The 21,505-nt window shown below is 43.3% G+C and overlaps 1 protein-coding gene across 4 annotated transcripts in view; it reads right to left on the reverse strand.

Moving 5' to 3' along the window:
- Positions 1–2,939: 2,939 nt before the first annotated feature.
- Positions 2,940–21,505, reverse strand: part of iffo2b (intermediate filament family orphan 2b) — a 41,047-nt gene continuing 22,481 nt past the window's right edge. The window contains exons 2-10 of one of the 4 annotated variants that reach the window (XM_066690509.1): positions 15,697–15,757; positions 15,192–15,287; positions 14,096–14,176; positions 12,976–13,116; positions 11,456–11,604; positions 10,471–10,663; positions 9,603–9,701; positions 9,273–9,403; positions 2,940–8,839 (exon numbers count right to left, since the gene is read on the reverse strand). In XM_066690509.1, the coding sequence (XP_066546606.1) occupies positions 8,734–8,839; positions 9,273–9,403; positions 9,603–9,701; positions 10,471–10,663; positions 11,456–11,604; positions 12,976–13,116; positions 14,096–14,176; positions 15,192–15,287; positions 15,697–15,757 (1,057 nt within the window). In that variant the 3' untranslated portion in view covers positions 2,940–8,733. The remainder of the gene's footprint in view (positions 8,840–9,272; positions 9,404–9,602; positions 9,702–10,470; positions 10,664–11,455; positions 11,605–12,975; positions 13,117–14,095; positions 14,177–15,191; positions 15,288–15,696; positions 15,758–21,505) is intronic. The other 3 variants (XM_066690510.1, XM_066690511.1, XM_066690512.1) reach the window with 3 other exon arrangements.

A 21,505-nucleotide genomic window follows, 5' to 3' on the forward strand; every position in this document is an offset into this window, starting at 1 on the left:
ACGATCAGAAATGACAGTACAGGCAGAGCGGCCCACGCCACTGCCGCGGGTCAGGGGGGCACCGTTTCTGCTTTCTTATGAACACGTCACATGTTCCAATTAAAATCGCTGTGTCTCGATTCGCAATGTCTTAATAATTAATATACCGTGAAGATATTATCGAAATTGTTTTTTTTTTTTTTTTAATAAAAAGAAACTTTAATATAATAATTTTACCCACCCTTTTTCCAGAATGGTACGAACTTAGGGGCGCGTCTCTGACTGGCCACTCAGCGAAGGAGGAAATGGTAGCAGCCAATCACACGCCAGCTCCTTCTGAGACAGCGCCTCTATTTTTAAGCGGAGATCAAGTGTCCACTAGTCAGGGGGGCTGCCTGTCTTCACTATTGTGCGTCATATAACAAAGTGTCCAACCGAGAGGAGGCCATTCGCCCTATCGTGCTCATTTGGTGTCCATTAATAACTAAGTGATCCAAGGATCCTATCCAGTCTGTTTTTGAATGTTCCCAAATTGTCTCTTCAGCCACATCGCTGGGGAGTTTGTTCTGATTGTGACGCCTCTCTGTCTGAAGAAGTGTCTCCTGTTTTCTGTCTTGAATGCCTTGAAGCCCAATTTCCATTTGTGTCCCCGGGTGCGTGTGTCCCTGCTGATCTGGAAAAGCTCCTCTGGTTTGATATGGTCGATGCCTTTCATGATTTTGAAGACTTGGATCAAGTCCCCACGTAGTCTCCTCTGTTCCAGGGTGAAAAGGTTCAGTTCCTCAGTCTCTCAGTAGGACATTCCCTTCAGACCTGGAATAAGTCTGGTTGCTCTCCTCTGAACTGCCTCTAGAGCAGCGATATCTTTCTTGAAGTGTGGAGCCCAGAACTGTCCACAGTATCCAGATGAGCTCTAACTAGTGCATTGTACAGTCTGAACATCACTGCCCTTGATCTCAATTCTACACTTTTGACAATATACCCTACGACTGTTTGCCTTTTTTATTGCTTCCCCACATTGCTTGGATGGAGAAAGTGAGGAGTCCACATAGACTCCTAGGTCTTTCTCATGCGTTACTTCATCTAATTCTATTCCTCCCATAGTGTCATTATAGTGGACATTTTTATTACCTGCATGTAATACCTTGCACTTGTCCACATTGAATTTAATCTGCCAGGTGTCGGCCCACAACTGAATATTATCTAAGTCCCTCTGAATAGCCTGTGCTGCCGAGATTGTATCTGTGAGCCACCTATTTTAGTATCATCTGCAAATTTGACAAGTTTGCTAACTATCCCATAGTCCAGATCATTAATATAGATTAGAAAAAGCACAGGCCCTAGTACTGATCCCTGTGGAACTCCACTAACAACCTCACTCCAGTTAGAAGCGACTCCTCTAATCGACACCCTCTGTTTCCTAGACATCAACCAGTTCATAATCCATCTACTTACATTACCCTGAATGCCTACAGCTTCCAATTTGAGGATCAGTCTTTGGTGTGGAACCTTATCAAAAGCTTTTTGGAAATCTAAGTATATCATATCATATGCTTTCACATGATCTACAGCTGCAGTTGCATGTTCAAAAAATTCTAATAAATTAGTAAGACATGATCTACTTCGTCTAAACCCATGTTGACTATCTCCAAGAATATGGTTTTCATTAAGATGCTCCTCTATTTTCTGTCTAATCATTGAACTGAACATGTTAACCGTATTGTTGAGGGTTTTAGTTTAGTTTTTTAAATGTATTACACATTGTAGCTTAAACTTCCATTGATCTATAAAAATTACCACTAAGTATTGTTTAATAAATGCATACACAAATGACAAATATTTCTGCTGACATGTATGGTCCATAGAAGTATGGACTGTACGTTCATGCCTTTTTGTGCATGTGTGTATTTTTATTTGCTTTGATTTGTGTTACTTATTGAAAAGATTGTGCACATTGTGATGGGAACTGATAAACCCAATGGGCCAACTGCAGCAGAAATTGAAAGATGGGGATCAACTGTCCCAGGTTAAGTCTGTAGTAGAGGAACAAAACTTTTTCAAACTCCATTTACACACACTTTGATTGTAGTTCTGGAGAGAGCAAAGGATTAATCCAATTAAGCAATAAAATACATCGGTTTGTAAGTTGTTCCTGTTAATCTTATTTTTTTGAAACCATTAAAAATATCAAATAGTAGGAGAAAATACAAGCACATTTTAATCAAATCAGGAAAACACCACCAAAGTGTCATAAGGGACATCCAAGTTTGGTAGGGGAGGGTACGTTTCTGAATATCATTTATATCATTTATGGCTTCTAATACAGAAGTAGCAATTGTTGTTGCATTTTTGAATGTTTGTTAGAGCAGGTTTGTATCATTTTGGAAGCCAGACATAGATATTCATATGCAGCAAATTACTCGACTCAGTGGGATGGTGTAATGACATGCTACTGCATGTCAAAGCCTGTGTTTGTCTTAATGGTTAAATCTTGAATAAGCCTCTGTCTGTCTGACTCAAACACTTTTTTGAAACAAGTTATTAGTATAGTATACGAATGTGCAGGGAAAAGACGCGTCTTTCAGTATCTTTTCTTTAGTGATTCTTGAGATGTAGACAGCCCAACCACACTGAAACAAGCAAAAATGCTTGTATATATGTGAGATAGCAACAATCTCAAAACAGAGCACACAGACGTATCCGTTTGTGCAGTTCATCATGGTGGGGCCCGAGACAGAGTGCCAAGCCTGAAGGGTAATATTTCTACCAAGGGGTGTCCTTGAAAACTACTTTTAAAAAGCAGGTGATATCTAATGCTGGAAAGGTGCTTAATGAGAAAAGGATACGAATGGCAGTTTCAAAGACATTGTTTCCTACAGCAAAGCAAAACTGTTACCGTGTCTTGGAGATCTCGTGAGAAACACATCTGTTGTGAAACACAAAACACCAATATCACAATACCCCTTGAACATACTTTTATTCTTTTTTTTTTCTTTTCCAGATACCATTACAACCGTCATTTTGATACAACGGCCATTCCCAAAACGAAGTGCAATTGTTTGTTGGTTTTTTGTTTTCATTTTATTTAATTTTTTAAAAAAGGAAGCTCATATATATATTTATAGATATATATATATATATATATATATATATTCATAGACTGTATACAACAAGGATCAAAAATAAAATAAGAATTGTTAAACTATATACAACAATACAGTAAACTGATTTTTGATTTGTTTAAACAGCAGTTTCATTTGGAACTGTATGAACGAAGATGCAGGGGGAGAAGGGTGCGGCCGACTGATGAGAGAGAACAGTAAGGCAGCTGGGAGAAGCTATCGAATGAAAGAACAGGGCGGTGTCCACAAAACCGCATGAGCCTCCCCCTACACCCTTACCAGCATGCTAACACCATAAGAAAGTCAGTAAAAGACCAGCAGAGACCTTAGATTCTTTGATAACTGGTACAGCTCTGGTTCTCACAACTCTCGCTCCAATGCAACCAGAGGACCTAAATAAGGCACTGGGTCCGAGAGGGTGCTAGAAACCTGAACTGTGAGGGTTATCGTGAAGCCGTTGGGGTGGCCTACATCAGGATACAAGGAAAAGCAATTCAAAAGAGATGCAGGAGTCGATCGATGGATTTGAAAGAACCCGAGTTGGACAGAGAAACTTCCACTTGTCCGCTCCCCGCACCCTATGTTGTCTTCATGCCAAAGCGTTAACCCCCTCACTGCTTCCCTTCTCCCTCATCCACAGTATCACTTTGGGAAAGACTCCGCTAATGGGGCGACACATTCTCAAAGATAATGGGACAAACAGAGCAATCCGCCACCACCATACTCCTCCTTTGGCCATAAAACAATGACCCGGGTGGATTGTAATTTGAGGAGGAGACCAGACGGGGCTGTAAGGATCTTCATTACAGTACAGACATTATGTTCCAAACTCTCCACAATCAAAATACACAAAATCCCTCATAAAACAAGATGAAAAAACAGCCGTGAAACCAGTGTTAGCACTTTGATAAAGACTCTCTTACAGAAGATAATCACTGCTTAGAAAAATCCAGTATGAACATGAACATATACTGGTGATGTCAGTATGATTCAACATACTACAGCAGCATCAGAATTGCATTTGGGTGACAATTTAAATGTTCTCAAATTACATTTGGCATAAAATGACTAAATATGCGACCAGATAATAATGCAACAGAATCTCTACCTGACATAGTATAATTTCAACCTGTGAGCAGTGGACTACCCTGAAATTGGGTTAATCTGCTTCATTATGAAGTAAAGGTAATGAATACACACTTCTGTAAGGGCTCCCTTGCTGAAGACTCATGGCTTTTCAGAACCAGGTGTACAGGAGTACGTTAATATATGACAGAAGTGATGGACATATTGGTGAGGAAAACCTGGAAACATACGTTACATTCAATATACAGCAATAATAAGAAGTGTTCATACATTCTAGCCACGATTGTTTGTTTTTTTCTTTTAAGAACTCTTTGCAAAACTAAAGTGATCCTTTACCTCAGGCTAAATCAGGTTTCAGGCTTTGATCCCAAATGTCAGAGATAATGAAATACTGCTTTGTTAATTTCTTGGCAAATAAAGAAACCAAAAGACACGACCAGAGATCTTCGAAGCATCTGAAACCAGTCGAAAACTAGAGACGACCAGGATCCAGCTAGTCCAACCTCCTGTTAAGGCTGCGACACAGTACCATTGACAGATTGTTGTGCCGCAACCCCCTCTAGTGGGGAACTGCTGTATAAACACCGACTGCAGCAGAAGACTCCCAGGAAAGGAGAAACAGCCAGCCAGCCCTAATCTTCGACAAGTGCGTTCTCTCCACGCCAGCCAGGAAAGACCAAAAACCAGGCTGTGTCGTGCCGGAGAAGACAGGGCTTGAGATGCTTCAAAAATGACACTGGAAAACTAAATAGGCCCAAGCAAAAGACAGTCATTGCATACTTATTTCCTTATATGTGTACAGAAGAGCAATTAAAAGGATACATGCCACCCAGGACCGCAGGCACAGCAGCCAATCAGAAGGGCTCATTGAGGACCTGCGTTTGAATTATGATGGTTTTCATAATCAGTTACGTTGTAGCTGCTGAGCCTTTTTGTGCCAGTTTATTAGGGCTAAGTAAATCTCAACCGGGGTGGCGTCGTCTGCGCTGCACTGTGGGCAGTAGACACCCCACAGAACAAGGCAGAGGGGGCCCGAGGTCTGAGAAAGTTTGCATGAGCCCAGAGCCTTCATCAGACTACAAAGCCTAAAGCACTGTGCTCTTAGCGGTCACGCCCAACCGCTTTTCCGGTGCCATTTGTTCCCATGGCTCTCTGTATGCGCAAGGCTTTTAGTTGGAAAACAGATAAACAATTCCCATGGACGGAGCAGCTCTGGATTTCACCCCCCAAGCCTTTTCGACAGGGCCCCCTCTGAAGTTGGCCAAAATGCTTAGCACACTGAGGTTGACGGTTGTCATTTTAGCTGCAAAGACCTCAATGCATCTTCTCTAAAATATGGCCTACAGTGCCTGCCTCCAGTCGTGCACATGTATCATTTTCTTGCTGTTGCCCCCACCATTATCCCTCTTCCACTTAGACCGATACAAATGATAATTATAGATGATAAAAAAAACACCAAGTAAACATACATAAAAAAAAATATGATTTAAAATAAAAACAATACAAGAGGTCTGCTCGTTCGGTGTCCGCCTGTCTCTGATCCCTTTACACTGTAGTTCTCAGACGACGTTACATTTCGACACCCCAGTGAAGAGAGAAAGCAAAAAAGAAAAGGGAATCAGATCAGACATGGAGATGAATGTTCTTTTGGACCTCTCTAGGCAAAAGCTTTCAACGGGATGTCTGAAGGATGGTTTGCTTTTTTTGTTTTTCTTGTCTTCCAGTTTCACAACTGTGTTTGTTGGATTAAACACACAAATGACAACTCTTCCAAGCAGATCCACAAACAAACGCCTCATGGAGCAGTACATGATGCGTTAACATCTGGGCTACAGCATTCACCCTGCTCACATGCGAGACCCCAATCCCACCCCACCACCACCCCGGCCCAAATAAAAACAACAATAACCTTTTTCTTTTCTCTATTACCGAAGGCTTTTGTTATGATCAAGTCAATGTTTTTCTGCATTTGTTTAGATTTTTTCCTTTTTGGAAACAAATTTCAAATGTACAGTCATGATTGTTCCGATTTCAAGTCTAAAAAAATAAAATAAAGTGTCAATGTGACACTTAGTCGGAGACCATTAAAAGCATACAGCCATAAAAAGTGGCATTTTGATTAAGTGAGCAGGACCCAGGGTCCCAAGGGCAGGAGACTCCCCAGGAAATCCCGACTTTCTCCCCCCGCAAAGTTAAAATTGGTTTGTGTGATTGCAAAGTACATATGGTGGCTTGTCTGGCTACAATCCTGCGAGTTGTTAAGTCATTAACAATCAAGGCAGAAACAATATCATGCTATAGTCCCTCTGCCCTCTAACTATGGGCAGGACGAGACTACGTCACTACCCCATCATTCACCATAGAAATTTATACAAACATTTAACATGGCATTACGCAGCCCTCGTTATTTTTAAAATATTGTTCGTTACACATTTATCAGACTCGCAGTATTTCTTTGCACGTGACTTAATCCAGCTGTCGACTGCAAATGAACTCTAAGATAAAAAAAAAAAACATGTCTCTCGTACCCTCTCAAACTTTCTTCTCAATTTGGCTCCATCTGTCTATATCAGCTGCTAAAAAGCTTCGGAATAAAAATAATAATGACGATTAAAAAAAGAACAAAACCAATATACCAACAGAGTAATGGATGCCTATAACAATAACTTACTACTTATAACCACTTGAACAAAAGGCCACTAAGGTATGATAAAACACCAACAGACTTTAATATACAAGAAATGGCTTTAGGAGTTAATTAACATAAAATTAAAATTAAAAACTATAAGGAACAGTGTACCATTCTACTTTCATCTATTTGAAGGGTTTTTAAGAATAAGGACAAAACAGAAGGCAACACACAGATCCTGACTGAAATGTCAGTTGATTTGTTTCCAGCTAACCAGATCTCAGCAATATATAATGAGAAGAGGGGAGCTGAAAGTGAAGTGTCTGAACTGTCTAGGTTTGTATTTTTGGTGTGCCACAGAGTCTGTTATAACTACTAAGTGGTTTAAGGCTTCTTTCGTTAAAAAAAGTGAGTTGCGGATTTGCTTTCACCGCTGTCTGTGTAATTTGAAGTGGGGGATTATGGGAGATATTGTCGAAATCCCATCTCCACTGGGCATCAATGCAGCAAAACCTTCAATATCTGAACCAAAAAGCAGACAAAAATAATTAATTAATCGAATGCCTTTTCAGTTTTGCAGTCGAATACCATGAATCCTTTTTGGCACGTTTTCCGCTAGCACCCACAGTCAGAGCGAGTGGCCAATGAGTAATCCTTTAAGATCGCTGCTCTACAGACTGAGAAACGGTATTAATTTCAGTAGGAACGTAACGTTATGGAGAAGCAAACCTCTGTGACTGAAATGGATGGGCAACTACTACTCTTTAGACAGATGCACGGAATCACAATCTAATAAGGCAGTCGACATTCATGACATTCCCGTAGGCACGTAGTTCTCGAGGTTCAGATCAGCCCGTTCATCGCGGCCTGTTGCCGACAATCCCACGGACGAGAGAAAGTTTGGGACACTGTTCCTTATCGACACACGTATGATTTTTCCCCACAGAAGCTGTAGCGAAAACACGGTTAGCCCCCCATTTCCTCTGCACTCATAAAGCAGATCAAAGCGCTCTTGTTCGGTGATGCACAATTCCTGCCCAGCAAAGGAAAGGCAAAACAAATGATAGGAAAGTTTTGTCCAGAAATAAGGCTAGCTTATTGCATAGTACTTGAACACAGTGTTATTCAGCGAGGGCTGTGCAATCTTTAGGCACTGCCGGGTCCCGCCTGCTCCCAACAAGCTCAGCACTAGCTTCAATCGGCTCGTATCCTTTCTATACAGCTCTGCACAGTACAGCAGATGGGTTTGTGATACAGAATTGTTCCCCTGCACCATATAAATACAACCAAGACAGAAATACTACCCTTCCCTTACTTTTAAAATGTTTCCAATACAGTTCCATTTTGAAATTGAACAAATATATATCTATATAGATATATTTCATAGCAGCAAATTCTATCCTTATGCCTAATTTAACAATCAGGTTTATTAATTGACCATGAAACACCCGAAGGACACTTTTAGTTCAGGCCCATATTATTCTCCGAACCTCAGGACTTGGCCCGATTTATTTTTGTCCTTTTTCGGTCAGATTAGCTCCCCGCCTCGTAGATTTTCTAGGCCTACCTGCCTGTGTGAAGCCCGTGGAGAGCAGAGACCCGCAGCGCTTAAGGATGGAGCACAGCAGTAACACTAGACGCCATCTTTGTTTGTCTTATGCTCATCAAGCAGGAGAATTCACAGATTTCTACCAGGATAGAAATGTTAAGCACCAATCCTCAAAGCTGGGAGTTGTTGTCGTTTTCTTTTCTGTTTTTCCCTCTCAGGATGTACTCAGGATCCCCCCGTCCCCCCACCCCCCCACCCATACCCAGTGATAAGACAGGAGTACAGCATTTGTGTCTTTTTTTTGTTTTTTCCATTGTGTTTTTTTTGTGTTTTCGTTTCTCCTTTTCTTTTTCCCGCCGCAGTTTTCATCAGCTGACGGTGCTGTCGCCCTCCCCGTCTCTCTCGAGCTCATCCTGGATTTCATCTGTGTTCCCTGAGTCGCTGCTGGCCACTGAGCTGAAGGACGGTGAGTTTCTGCAGGAGAGGAGAGAAAAGGAGAAGAGAGGGTCACTGTACACGTGTACCTTTGCTTTTATATGAACGTAGCTTGCGTTCATTGTGTTTGACCGTGCCTCCCTGCTGCTTTACTACACTAAACTAAGATAACACCAGTGTGCCTTCATTTAAGTTCCTGTGAACTGCTCTTTTATGTTTACTGTGGTAAATCAAGGCATTATATGAGGGAAAATAATATCATTCAATCACCCAATCCTGGCCATCAAAGCATTGAGAGATGAGGGTCTAAAATCCCAAGCAGACCTGGCTTTGAGTGCCCAGGCTCAGGGGCCCCCTGAGGACCCTAAACCCCGGATGACTGTTTTACTCCTAAATGAACAGGTGTGGTATATTTCCAACCGTTTATAATGCGGCTGGGGGTTCGAGCCCAGCGGGGTGACGCTGCTCTCACCTGCCCCCCGATCTCTTGATGAGTCTCCGGCAGGTCTCCATCTGCACGTCCAGCCCCCGCTTCATGCTGCACATCTCCATGTACTCATGCAGGTGGCGGTTCATGTCGCTCTTGGCATTGGCCAGCTCCAGCTGAGGAGGGGGAGGGAGAGAGAGAGGGAGGGTGAGTGTGGGCAGCACAGAGGGGAAGGCCAAGAAAGAAAACAGCTTTGGGTTGGCAGTACAAGTAGGCCTGCTATTAAACAGAAACACAATGATGTAGGACATTAAGAGTTCGATGCAGCCAGGTAGACTAAAGAAAATCGTCCTACATCCCGTGGTGCTGCCTCACCTCTATTTGGTCTATTGTCTCCTGGTACTCCTGCTCCCGGGTCTTGAAGAGGCACTCCGTCTCGTCGATCAGACTGCCCAGGCTCTCGTCCTGAGAGTTCTTCCAAGGGGAGGGAGACGGAAAAGAACAATGAAGACAGACCCATAATGTGTCCATATAGACAGCTCTATATTCTCACAGACACACAGAGGGACATCAGGGATCATATTGCAGAAACACAATCTTCAAATCATGTTGATGCTTCCTTATATTCAACCTGGGTAAGCAGATACTCCAGAGTATGTATTAAATGTAGAGAATTTATTCAATATGTCTGTGTAATTATCTGGTGTGTGTGCAGGGGGGTGAGTGCAAGCAAAATGTGTGAAAGCCTCTCTCTCTCTCTCTCTCTGTCTCTCTGTCTCTCTCTCTCAGGGAATAGAGAGCCATGCTGCGGAGCGGGTGGCCGACAGGGCATGTACACAGCGGCCACAGTGACATTATGATTCATTACACTGGGGCTCAGAAAATCACCTCCACAGAAAAAGGATAAATTAATCCCAGGGCAGCAAACACCACCAGAAACAAGAGATGTCCGATTGCATTTAAAAGTCCATCCCTCCAGCATGAATGTGAATTTGTATATGTATTGATAGATCAACCAAAGCCCCCCGAGAAGCAGGACTTCAGTTAGCAGGGCCCTATTTTCTTTTTTTACCACATTGGGATTCCCTAAAATATAGTTATACCCCAATATAATTTGTACTGTTCCATCTGTACAGCCCGATAGAGCATAAAAAAGGACTGATCCGGAGTTTGGGTGACACAGACTGGGTGCAGGAATGTGTGGCTGTGTCGGGGGTGCGGATAGGCAGGCCGAGACACTCACGGGCTCCTGTCCCTCGGCCTGCATCTCGGGGGCACAAGCGGCAGCGGCGGTGATGGCCGCCGGGGTGTTGTAATTGGTGAAGTCCTCCCACAGCAGCAGGGTGTCCTCGTTCTCCTCCCACGTCAGGCTGTCGCAGTCGTCGTCGAAGTCGAACGTCTCCCGCCTGGCAACAAATGAAGAGTCTGAGCAAGTTCTGCGCATGAGAGAGAGAGAGAGAGAGAGAGAGAGAGAGAGAGGGATGGGAAAGGAAAGGCAGGGAGGACAAAAGGGAGGACAAACAGAAGGAAAGAATAACAGAGAGAGAGAGAGAGAGGAAGGGACGACAAACACAACAGCCACCACGTTTCAAGAGGGGTCCACATACACAAAGAGAGAAGAAAGAGAACAAGAAATGGAGATTGAAGGGCACAGACCCCGAACAAGTATAGATGTGAAACTAGTGTTGTTAGTGGAGTGTAAAGGGGGTGGTAAGAGGCATCTGGTAATTTTACAAACAAGGATGAAGCAATAATAAATTAAATAAATGTGATAGATCTGTATAAAAACAAAAGTATCATAGCACTGCAGCCAGATAAAGGAGTCTTATTATTATTATTAAAGGAGTATTATTTAGTTTTTCAAGAGCTGTGAAAATAAAATTCTAATGAACTAATATCAAACCAAACAATACTTAATGTATTCACTGATACATCATGCTGCCATTCCTCAATGTTCTGTGTAGTTCTCTGTCTGGCCAGTTGGTGGAACTGTGAGATCAAGCCAGAACGATCCCAACCGGAAAAAACCTCAGGACTGACTACAAACAGACCCAGACCAGCTGAATTCACCATAACTATCAGACACTGGAATAAACACTGAGCTAAAAAAACAGCATCAGGCAGTTCAGTGATAATCACTTGGAGCGTGTTGTAACTAAACGAAACTCAAGGCTGGGCTTCGTGTCTCTGTGAGCCAGCAGTGAGGACGGGAGTAGATGGACACTCACAGTTGGTTGAGCATGCGCTTCATCTCATCCGTGATGTTCAAGGAGCCGGCCACTTCCTCCTCAGCATTGCAGCTGGGCTCCGCGTCCATCTCTGAGCTCTCCTCGTCAGACACAGGCTTGCGTTCCTTCTTCTTGCACACCGTGTTTACCTACGGGAAGGCACATCCCAGATCAGCACAGACGCCCCGGTTCACCTCACGAGTAACCGAGGTTGGGCCAGTGTCGCAAGCGCTGGATGAATCAACCAAGGTCATGCAGGCAATCAAGTTCAGTTGCTACTCAGCTCAAGTTGTCGGTGTAGATGTTTAGGGGGCGACATGATTGTGTCTGCAGCTTTCAATTTTTATTTGATTATGTGGTCTTTCACGCATTTGCAGCATACGGAGAAACAGAGCAATAAAACCCGATTCCGGAGTAAAGCAGAACATCGGCCAAGAGATATTCCCCTGGCTTCCCCATTACTATTCAGAGTGAGCCAGAATCACGGCCGTAGCCTCCTTTTCACACGGAGGAAACTCCAGCTGTCAACCATGAGCAAGTGTTGGCCCTACTGTCGATGGCCAACTGCTACCATGACACAGCCAAAGTGAAGACACCCAACACTGGTCGATGAGTGAAATGCGAGTAGCGTGTGATGTGTAGTGTATGTATGCATGTCAATCTAAAACCAACTGACCCAAAAATGGCATAAACAATGCTAAACTGGCTTTTCACCTCCTGCGGCTAATTGTGCTCATGTGACTCTGCTCAGTCAGGCCCGAAGTAAAACAGAGGTCCCATCGCTAGCAATTATGCAGCAGTATTTACCGAGTCATCCCTACGTCTCCTAAAAACATTTATTTATCTGCAATAATGTGCACAACCTACACATGTACAATCCCAGTTTACAGCCAACACTTTGCCAGCCCCATTCAGCGCAATGCGAGTGCCTTGTGTGCATAGAGAGAAGTGACGGCATCAGCAGAAGCGGTGATCTTGAGGGGATTGGGGGGGGGGGGAGGGGAGGTGGTAGCCTCTAATAGCTACACTCGGAAGCGAAGGAGCTGGGTTCGGCTGCTGGATTGCACTGGCTACCAGCCAACGTCCCCTATCAAGCAAAGAAAATATCCTGCGGATCAGCTAAAATATACAGATCTAGCACAGGCAATAGTTAGGACTGTGCGATCCCTAGCACGGACACCTGGGAGATCTGGCGTGTGTTTGTCAGCTTGACCACTATCCAACTTAAAATATATATATAGTTCAATTGTATTGCATTTTTTCTGTATTAGTATATGTACAATTAAATCTGGAGGGGTGGCTTGTTATTTATTTATTTTAAATCTGCTTTGAACAGAAGTAGCTCTCTGGAAACCATTGGGGAAAACTGATCTCTATTATCCCGTTGTAATACAGAATCTGTACTCATCTGTGAGCCCCCCACCCACCGACACACAACCGATCCACACTCCAGCTGGTGCCTGTGTTGTTTAAAAGGTACATGTTCAGTTCGGTTCTGCTGGCATTCTGGATTGGCTTACCTGGAACATCTTGGACATGTCCTCGGAGTTGCGTTGCTGGGCCACGTCACACAGCTTGGCCGTGATGTCAATCCGACGACAGATGTCCATGTCCACCTTCATGGCTTTCTCCTGGATCTTGGTGTCCAGGTCTGACATTTGCTGGAGGAAGAAGGGGAAAGATCGTTCCTGGGAGAGTTTGCCTACCTACTATTTTAACTGAGTCACCATTCCCTAATTAGAAAGCCCAATTTCAGTTCACCCTCCTGCATGACACAAAGAACGGAGACTTAATCCAAAATGTTTTGCTGGATCGGATCCAGGGCTTTTACAGGTGTGTGGCTCACTTTTCACAGCATGCAGTGTGCCGATGCAGAGTGGTCCACCATGGCATTGCTTTTGACCTGGCTGCACCACACCCGATTCTAAAAACATGCAGTTAAATCCCACTCTCTGGGATATTAACGTCTTTAGGATCTCGGCTTGCAAGCTAGAGCAAAAGCAACTGCAGTCGATATGGTCCGACACCCATATACAAACAGAAAAGGACCTCGGCAGCGCTGTTTCAAAAGTCTCTTTCGGAAGAACGATCCTTCCAGAGGAAGCGGTTCAATCGGCCCGGGCGTTTTGAAACAGCGTAATTTTGTACTGGAGTAGGGAGGGCGTTGGGAGGGGGGTATGGTGGTGTCGATGTTTCATAACACAGAGTCAGGGAAAATGAAAAGCAAAATGAACCACATGGGGGTAACATGGGAGCAAAGCAAATCCTAATGTGGAACAGATACGCCACAGACACTGAGCTGTGAGTTTCAGGTACAAGAGCATTCATTACAACTGCTTAGGCAAAAGCTCCAATAGAAGCCAGGTGAGGATAGGCACAACTGGATCGTCTTGCTCTTTTTTTGGGCAGGTCTTGAATAATGCCTCCATCTGACCAAAGAATTTACCTTGGACGTCATACAAAACATCCCCTCTTGCTACTGGATCTGGAACACCCTTTTTTGCTGGGATATTTCCCTACTTGTTAAGCTCAGCCCGTCAGTCTGATTCTCCGATATAGCCTGCAGCTGTTCCACACTAGTAAGGTATTTTATTTTGTTGTTGGTTTTGTGTGTGTGTATGTGAGTGATTTGACTCTTACTTTTAAGTTCCACTGGTTCCTGATGTTCTGTACTGGATTTAAACGGGCACTCTGGGCAACCCATGGCAGTCGCCGCACACCCTTTATCGTAAGTAATGAGAAAATAGATAAAGTCTGAGGAAATATCCCAAAACAAAAATGGGGTGTTCACAATACCATGGGGAGGACACAGGAAATTCCACTCAGGGGTCAGTGTGCGGTGTCAACGGAGGGAGGAGGGGAGTCTTGAAAGAGTTCAAGAGATCAGCTGCCTGACCAGCCGACGACGCTGTGGGCTCTCCGATAGCTTTAATGAAGAACGATCTGCCACTCAGGCACAAGGAGGAATCAGATGTGGGGAGATACAGGAATGTGAACAGGAAGGCCTGCCAGAAGTTATCAGAAGAAGCCTGAAATGCTCTTTTCATCTGGGAATTGCTTCATATTCGCTCCAACCGCACAGTATAAAACACAAATGTGGGAGCGCAGGCCAGCTGCTGTTTATTACCGGATGAGGTTAAGAGCCAAGTTCAAAAACCAAGAGAAGGAGAAAAAAATTAAAAGGGCTATGTAACTCTCCAAAATGAACTGTTCATCTGTCCTTGGAGTCAGGACTTTCTGGACTCCCCTCCCCTTTTCCCTCACTCTGGAAGTATTCAGCGAATGCACTTCTAACCGCCAGGTTGTGTGCAGTTTTTTAAGGAATGTTTTCCAGCTGCTCACACATCCAAATAAGGGAGGGTAAGACACTTCCCCATGCACGCAGGCGTTCAACATGAATGAAACGGGCGCTGATCCAGACAGACACAATGGCACAGATTTATGACTGTCTGTGAACTGAACAGCAAATCTCATCATTTTTAAAAATCTGTTTATCTTTTTTTGCTGGAGGAAGAAAAAATCCTTTCATGATAGCGATCAAAATAAAATACAATGCATTTCAAATTTTAGTTTTTAACATAATTTAGGACCAGGGGAATTCAAGATGTTAATATTTTTGCGATGCACAACAAGGAAGACAATCTGAATGTTTGCAGTAATGTACTGTGAAAGGTGGGGTTTTCCTTCTGATTATAACGAGTGAGGTGACAGAATAAGCAGACAACTCAATACTCACATCAGTCATCAGGCTTTTGAAAACCACCAGCTCTGCCTTCAGTCTCTCCACTTTGTCATTTAGCTCATCCTGAATCACCTCAGATTCCTGGGCATTCTGGGGGGACAACAAACAGCATGAATATTAGACACACCAGTGGGCACAAAAAATGCACCTTAGTCAGCATGTACCCATTGATTCAATCAAATGTTTTATGTTCCAAGAGCACAACACCAATTTAGCAATTTGTAAGAGAAGGTGAATATTACTGTAGAGAACAGTGCCACCCGGTGGACAAATACTGTAAATACAGTTGGAAGAGTGAAGTCAGTTGGGAATATTCCGTGTGCTTCTGTAATCTGTCTTGAAATGGTCTCTCTAAATCTACCCTAACTAAATCACCCGTGCACAATGTACATTTGTATCAGTCACTTGTGTAATATACTCAAGTTGGCATTAACACCAGGAACTACGTTGCACGGAGAGGTAGAGAGAATCCGTGGGGGTGCAGGTCATCAGCGCTCACCTCCTGCAGGGTCTCCACCATGGCTTCCATCTGCTGTCGCCTGGACACCTCCTCCTCCCACCTGAGAGTCAAGAAAAACAGGCCAGGTCACCACACTGGGCATCGAAATCACAGACGAGCCACTGCCCACTCTAAACAGACCCCCAGCAGAGAATTGGCACGCCTGAAACACACTACTTGACTGAAGTTTTCACAGAGGGTAATATGAACCCTGGACTTTCCTATGAAGAGCAGTTCTTTGGTGCCCAGCACTCTGTATGAATTTAACTGAATGCATTGTCAAGTAATCCAAAACTGAACAAGCCTGCAACAGAATAGACGAGAATGTATCCAGTTATCTCTACTGACAATCACACTACTGATGGCAAAATGGCCACAATGAACCTCGTATCACACTAGACCAAACACTGCTGTTCTGTATGATACCATATCATGCAACACCCGGTCATTCGGTGGATTGTCACAAGTTGAAATGTTTCCTGAAGATAAAAGTGACAAAATGTCTAGTGGCAAGTTTTACCTCGTTCTGTAACCTTTAAAAAAAATACAAAACTAAATATATTATGGTCTGCAAACAGGCACGGACTTATTACAAACGTCAGGAGTCACTCGTAGGGAGAGGGAGCCGTGTTTAACTATTAGCCTAGTTTGACATTAAAAATACATTAACCATCCCACACACATCAGCCTCAGTCCGTTTTATTCTAGGGCTTCGATATCCTTGATTGCTCAATTACACTGGAGGCTGAATGCTGGCCAGCTCTACCAACAGAGAACATAAAGAGACGCCTGTAGCAAATTCACTAGCAAACTGCTTTTTCAGAAACTTCCTCCATATCCCAGATTTGTTGGAATAAGCGGTGAGGGTGGGAAATAACCTGAGCAGCATTCACACTGGTGACAATCACTCAGACAAGGCCATATTAGGACATACGTATTAGGATGATACGACAGAAAAATTGCTGATGAGAAACACTTCTCCGAAAGTCATCGTTAGTATTCACACACTGCATCACTGTCCGGTGATTTCATACTCTGAAGTGGTCACGCCTTTCAGCACAATTTATCGGCAGCAAAAAGCTCGCTGCAGGCCGGTCTTTACTACAGTCCCACTTCAATAATTCATAGGGCTGCACATGTCACTGCAAACTCAATTTAGCTACACAAGGAAGCTCTGTGAATCAAGTCTGGTTTTTTTTGTGGTTTCAGAGTCTAGCGGTTGTCGGCAGCTAAGCATTATGGGTGATGCAGAAGGACGGTGTCATTTTTCTGTCTTTTAAAAAGTTAAAAACCCCTCCCACAATTGAGTCTTGCCATGTTCATTACACAAGCCTGAGGAAATCTGTTTTAAGCCGGGCACACAGTAGCCAGATAATCATCACGAGGGACTCAGCCGTTTACATAAACTGTGGAAGAATTCTTTCCGTCGGGGATATTGGCTGCGAGAGGCGAAGGCAGCGGAGTTGAAACCACCCGATTCTGCAGCTCCAGGTTTAACTGTTCTGGCAGAGCGTCAACGTCAAACACTTTACAAGTACAGCAGGAAACAGAGAGCATTATTTCTAGTGGAGAGTTTGCCCTGGCAGAACACAAAACCATGACAACTTAAAGACACAGATACTCTTTAAACATATATTCATAGTACAGTCTAAGTGATCTGGGGCAAAGCGAGTGGCTTGTCCCTCTGTGATAAATCTTTTCTTTCTCCGTGTTTTTTAACTCAGTGTACAGCTACACAACCTCGACCCACTCTGTGCCTTCTCTGCTAAAGTGTGTAAACACCATTGTGCTTAAAGGGTCACTTCCCAACACCCTGGCAACCCTGAAGCCAGCCTTCACAGCGCAATAACAAAATAACTCAAGCCCACTGCGGTCTTCCTGTATCGTCAGTGAGGTTTACAGGAACTTGCACTGCTGTTCAGCCTCATGGCCGGGGAAGCTGTAGAAGTGTTCACAAATTAAATAGTTATTTGGATTTCCGAGAACACAATTCTCGAATTTTAGCTTGTGTGAATGATGATGCATTTCTTGTCTAGGCCAACACGGTCACTCCAAGCATTTATTATAACCCAACCCGGTGTAGCCTATGCAGGTCGCAGAGAAGTTGTTGACACCTCAGAGCTTTTATGGATGGAGTGTGTGGCACTATTCCCTGCTAATGATTATGAGCCAATTAAAAATAAATTAAGAAAAATAAATAAATATGCACATAAGCAAAGAAATAAATAAATGCTGAAGGAGGTGGAGATGTTCAATGGGTCTCACAGCTGATGAATTAAGGTTTCGCGAGACATGGCCCTTCTCTCTCTCTCGTCCACGGTTTAGGGAGTTTTGGATTTCTTTCTTTGTGAAACTTGAGCTCTTCGTCTCTTGCTGAGTTTCGCGGAACTCGCATGCTCTGCTTTTGTTACTTTGAGATCATACCCATCATTAAGACGACCACAGGGTAAGATTTCTAGCTAAACCTCTGTGTGGCTAAGAAGGGCACAGGACGGGGCAGAACAACCCCCCCCGCACCTCTCGCTCTCCCTCCCCGCAAACCCAAACCACACACTTCTCCATCTGATTACAACCTCCAGCTTCATCAAAACATTGCGATGGCAACAGCAAACAGGAAACCACCCACAGCACCCATCACAAGACGAGAACTTGGGCAGAGTTGGTTAACTTGATTCATTTCCTCTATCTATTTATTTAATTACTTTTTTTAAGTATATTCTTGGCCATGTTAGAGGCATTTGGTTTTAGATAAATAAACAAACAAACAAAAAAATACAATAGAATTCAGAGTCTGATAACCCATCCAATTTTGGTAGCTAATTTCTTGATCTATATATAATTAAATCTGTGTATGCTACTTAAGCCACAATGCTAACCTTGTTTTTTAATGTCAAATTCTGAATTATATAAATGGTCCCATTTGGGTTTCCAATTAGATTGGCCAAAATCACGTAATTGCATCAATGTTGTGCTTATTATATTGTGGCCCTATTGTAACACTTTTGAAGGATAAGCTTGTTAAAAAATAAATACCTGAAAGAATGTGCAAACCCTTACAGTTACATAGTTCAAAAGTGCTCATATCTACACATCACTGTCCACAGCCAGGATACATGCATCTGTCAGCATCACAGGGATTATTACTGACAGACAAAAACATCTGGATACTATCCTGAGTAACTCCAAATGTTTACATGCATAATTCGAATAAGCAGTTCTGAGTACAACCTTGATGCACCACAGTTGTTTTCCAGCCCAGCCTTTTCAGCTTCTGTTTCGCATGTATTTTCGATTCTGCTTTAATCGTTCTAATCGGAGGAAAGGGTTTGTTAATGCTTGGTAGTCACAAAGCCGTGGTGATCTACAGCGCAGCAGAAAAAGACTCAAGTTTGCCAACATGACATGGTTCAAAGACTAAAACGCATTAGCAGAAAAATAACAAGAATAAAACCTTTTGTCTCGTCCTGAGTGTAAATGTGATGTAGCTTGAAAGATTATCTTGCCCGCAACTCAGTGCTACAAAATCAGTTTTGCCGTAATGCAACACAAGCAACACTGCCCCTCCAGTTTGATCTACTGTTTCACTGACCAAAAGCCAACAGCAGTATTAAAACAGCGAGGGAAATAAGACGCAGTACCTCGCTGCCCTGTGCGAGCCGGTATCCGCTTTCTGTCAGACTCACTTCCACAGAGCAGTCTAGTTATTGTAACTGTATATAACCCGTACTGCTGGAATAAAGATGTGCAGACACAAACCAACCCTGCCAAATTCATTACCCACATTGTGCTGTTCATTACTTGGAAGCTCAGGGGATTACACATCTGCGTCGACGCGTCTCGCTAAACAGAGCTTTCAAAATGGACCTCGTTGTGAATGGCAGCTCGGCGAAAACGTGAGGGCGCTATACAGCATTTGAATCATCGAGTTCTGCTTTTTAATTCCACCATCTCTGTGTCCAGGCTGGGTACTTTAACATGACAGGGAATTATTCAAGATGGATTATAGACTAGGGCTGTACATTTAAAATAACTGTCACAATCCATGTTAGCTTCACAATACATGACACCTATTAGGAGACAAAGTGGATTGTTTGGTCAACCCATATTAGCCTTTCCCCATTGTCCTTTAATTCAATTTATTTTAATAACAATCTCCCCTGGGATACTTAAAACCAACAGTAGCGCTTTAGCGTTATGTCATTAGCAGTTATCTTATTTGGTGGGGATGGGCAATATTGTTGATGGAAAGACTTCTGAATCACTTTGGACCAAGTTGAAGGTCGGGACTCTGACAGCACTGAAACACCTGATTAAACTGTACCGTTTCATGCAAATAATGTGTCATTGGGTCCTCTAGACTTGAATCGTATGACTAAACAAAACATTACAGTATTTCCCAGGCACAAAACTAGACAACAGGTGTTGGTAATGTCAATCCCAGCATGTCCAAGGGCGTGTCTTTCTGTCATTTCTCAGAAAAGGAAAGAATGCCAGACCCCACCCTTGACACTCAGCCAGACTCTAACCACAAATATGAGCGATTGTTTTATATCAGTTTCCTTATATGGAGGTGCGAACTGGCCCAGTGTGCGAGATAAAAGGTCAAAAGAGATTAATGTCACGATTGCCGCTTTGTCGTTTTATAATATTCAATACCCAGGTTTATTGGGAGGCTGAGAGGAAAACACTCGGCAGGCCACATCGCAGCCCGTCCAGAGAAAGTGTTTATGATGAAGACATTCCAGGCCGGTACACAGACATGCCCGGCGGGGGTTAGGCGTGTGCACTTCTAAACATACCTCTGTCAAAGGGCAATTTGTTCCAGGTTTTTTATCTTTCAATTCATGCTCCCAGAAACATCCGTTAAACTGGACCATGTCTGTTTTTCATTTGTTCTCTGGGATTTGACGGCACCAAATGACTTTCATTCATGGACAAATAACAAATAATGACCTTAGAACTACCCCTTGGTGTTTTAGACCAATTTAGGTTTGGAATCTATATTAGTCTGAATGTGAGACAATGTTAGTGTCTTATGAGTGTATACTGTAGTAATTTTGTTCACCAAATCTTCACCGCTTGGTCAGTGTTTATAACTTATGAACATTAATTGTCAGTTGCAGTATTATTCTGGTCAAAAATAGCTGCGGAGAGATAAACAGGGTAAAACCAGAGAAGAGCACAATTCAAATGTATCCATAGTAAAAGTATTGTTCACGTTTATCATGGTAATCTTTTAAAAAGGGGAAAAACATGGAAAACAACCAATACTTCTACAAACACACAAGCGCAAGCAAGCAGCAAACTGTCAGACCTTTGACCTCCATCCTGGAGATATGCGGTCACCTGAGGTCATCTGCTCTGGAATCTTAAGCATCCTAAGTTTCCCATATCTTCCAGGGACGGGTAACTTGGGTCTCGGCTCTTCCCATGCTACAGTATCCGTGTCCCACAGACTACACAGCCAGCGCAGGGTCGTTTCATCCTCGGCTCTGAAAGCCATCTTTGTTTGCACTTTGCTGATCAGAACATCTGGAGAGAGGTCCCAGCCAAATAATACCCACTTCTGGGCAGTAAAACAACAACATAGAAAGAAGGAGAGAAAGGACTTGGGGGGGGGAGGGGTCTGGCTACAAATTTAGAGAAACAAAGACATCTTTCAGGCTGTGAAAACATTATCAGTTCTCTTCCAGGTCTTGGAAAGCCAAAAAAGTACATGTGTAGTGTGTGTTTGCTATATTTCTCTATAGGTGTGTGATTAGGATATCATTCGGCAGCTGGAGAGCACCTTGCACAGTAGCACCTCTGT

The sequence above is a fragment of the Amia ocellicauda genome, chromosome 18 (assembly GCF_036373705.1).
Source record: "Amia ocellicauda isolate fAmiCal2 chromosome 18, fAmiCal2.hap1, whole genome shotgun sequence".
Lineage (NCBI taxonomy): Eukaryota > Metazoa > Chordata > Actinopteri > Amiiformes > Amiidae > Amia > Amia ocellicauda.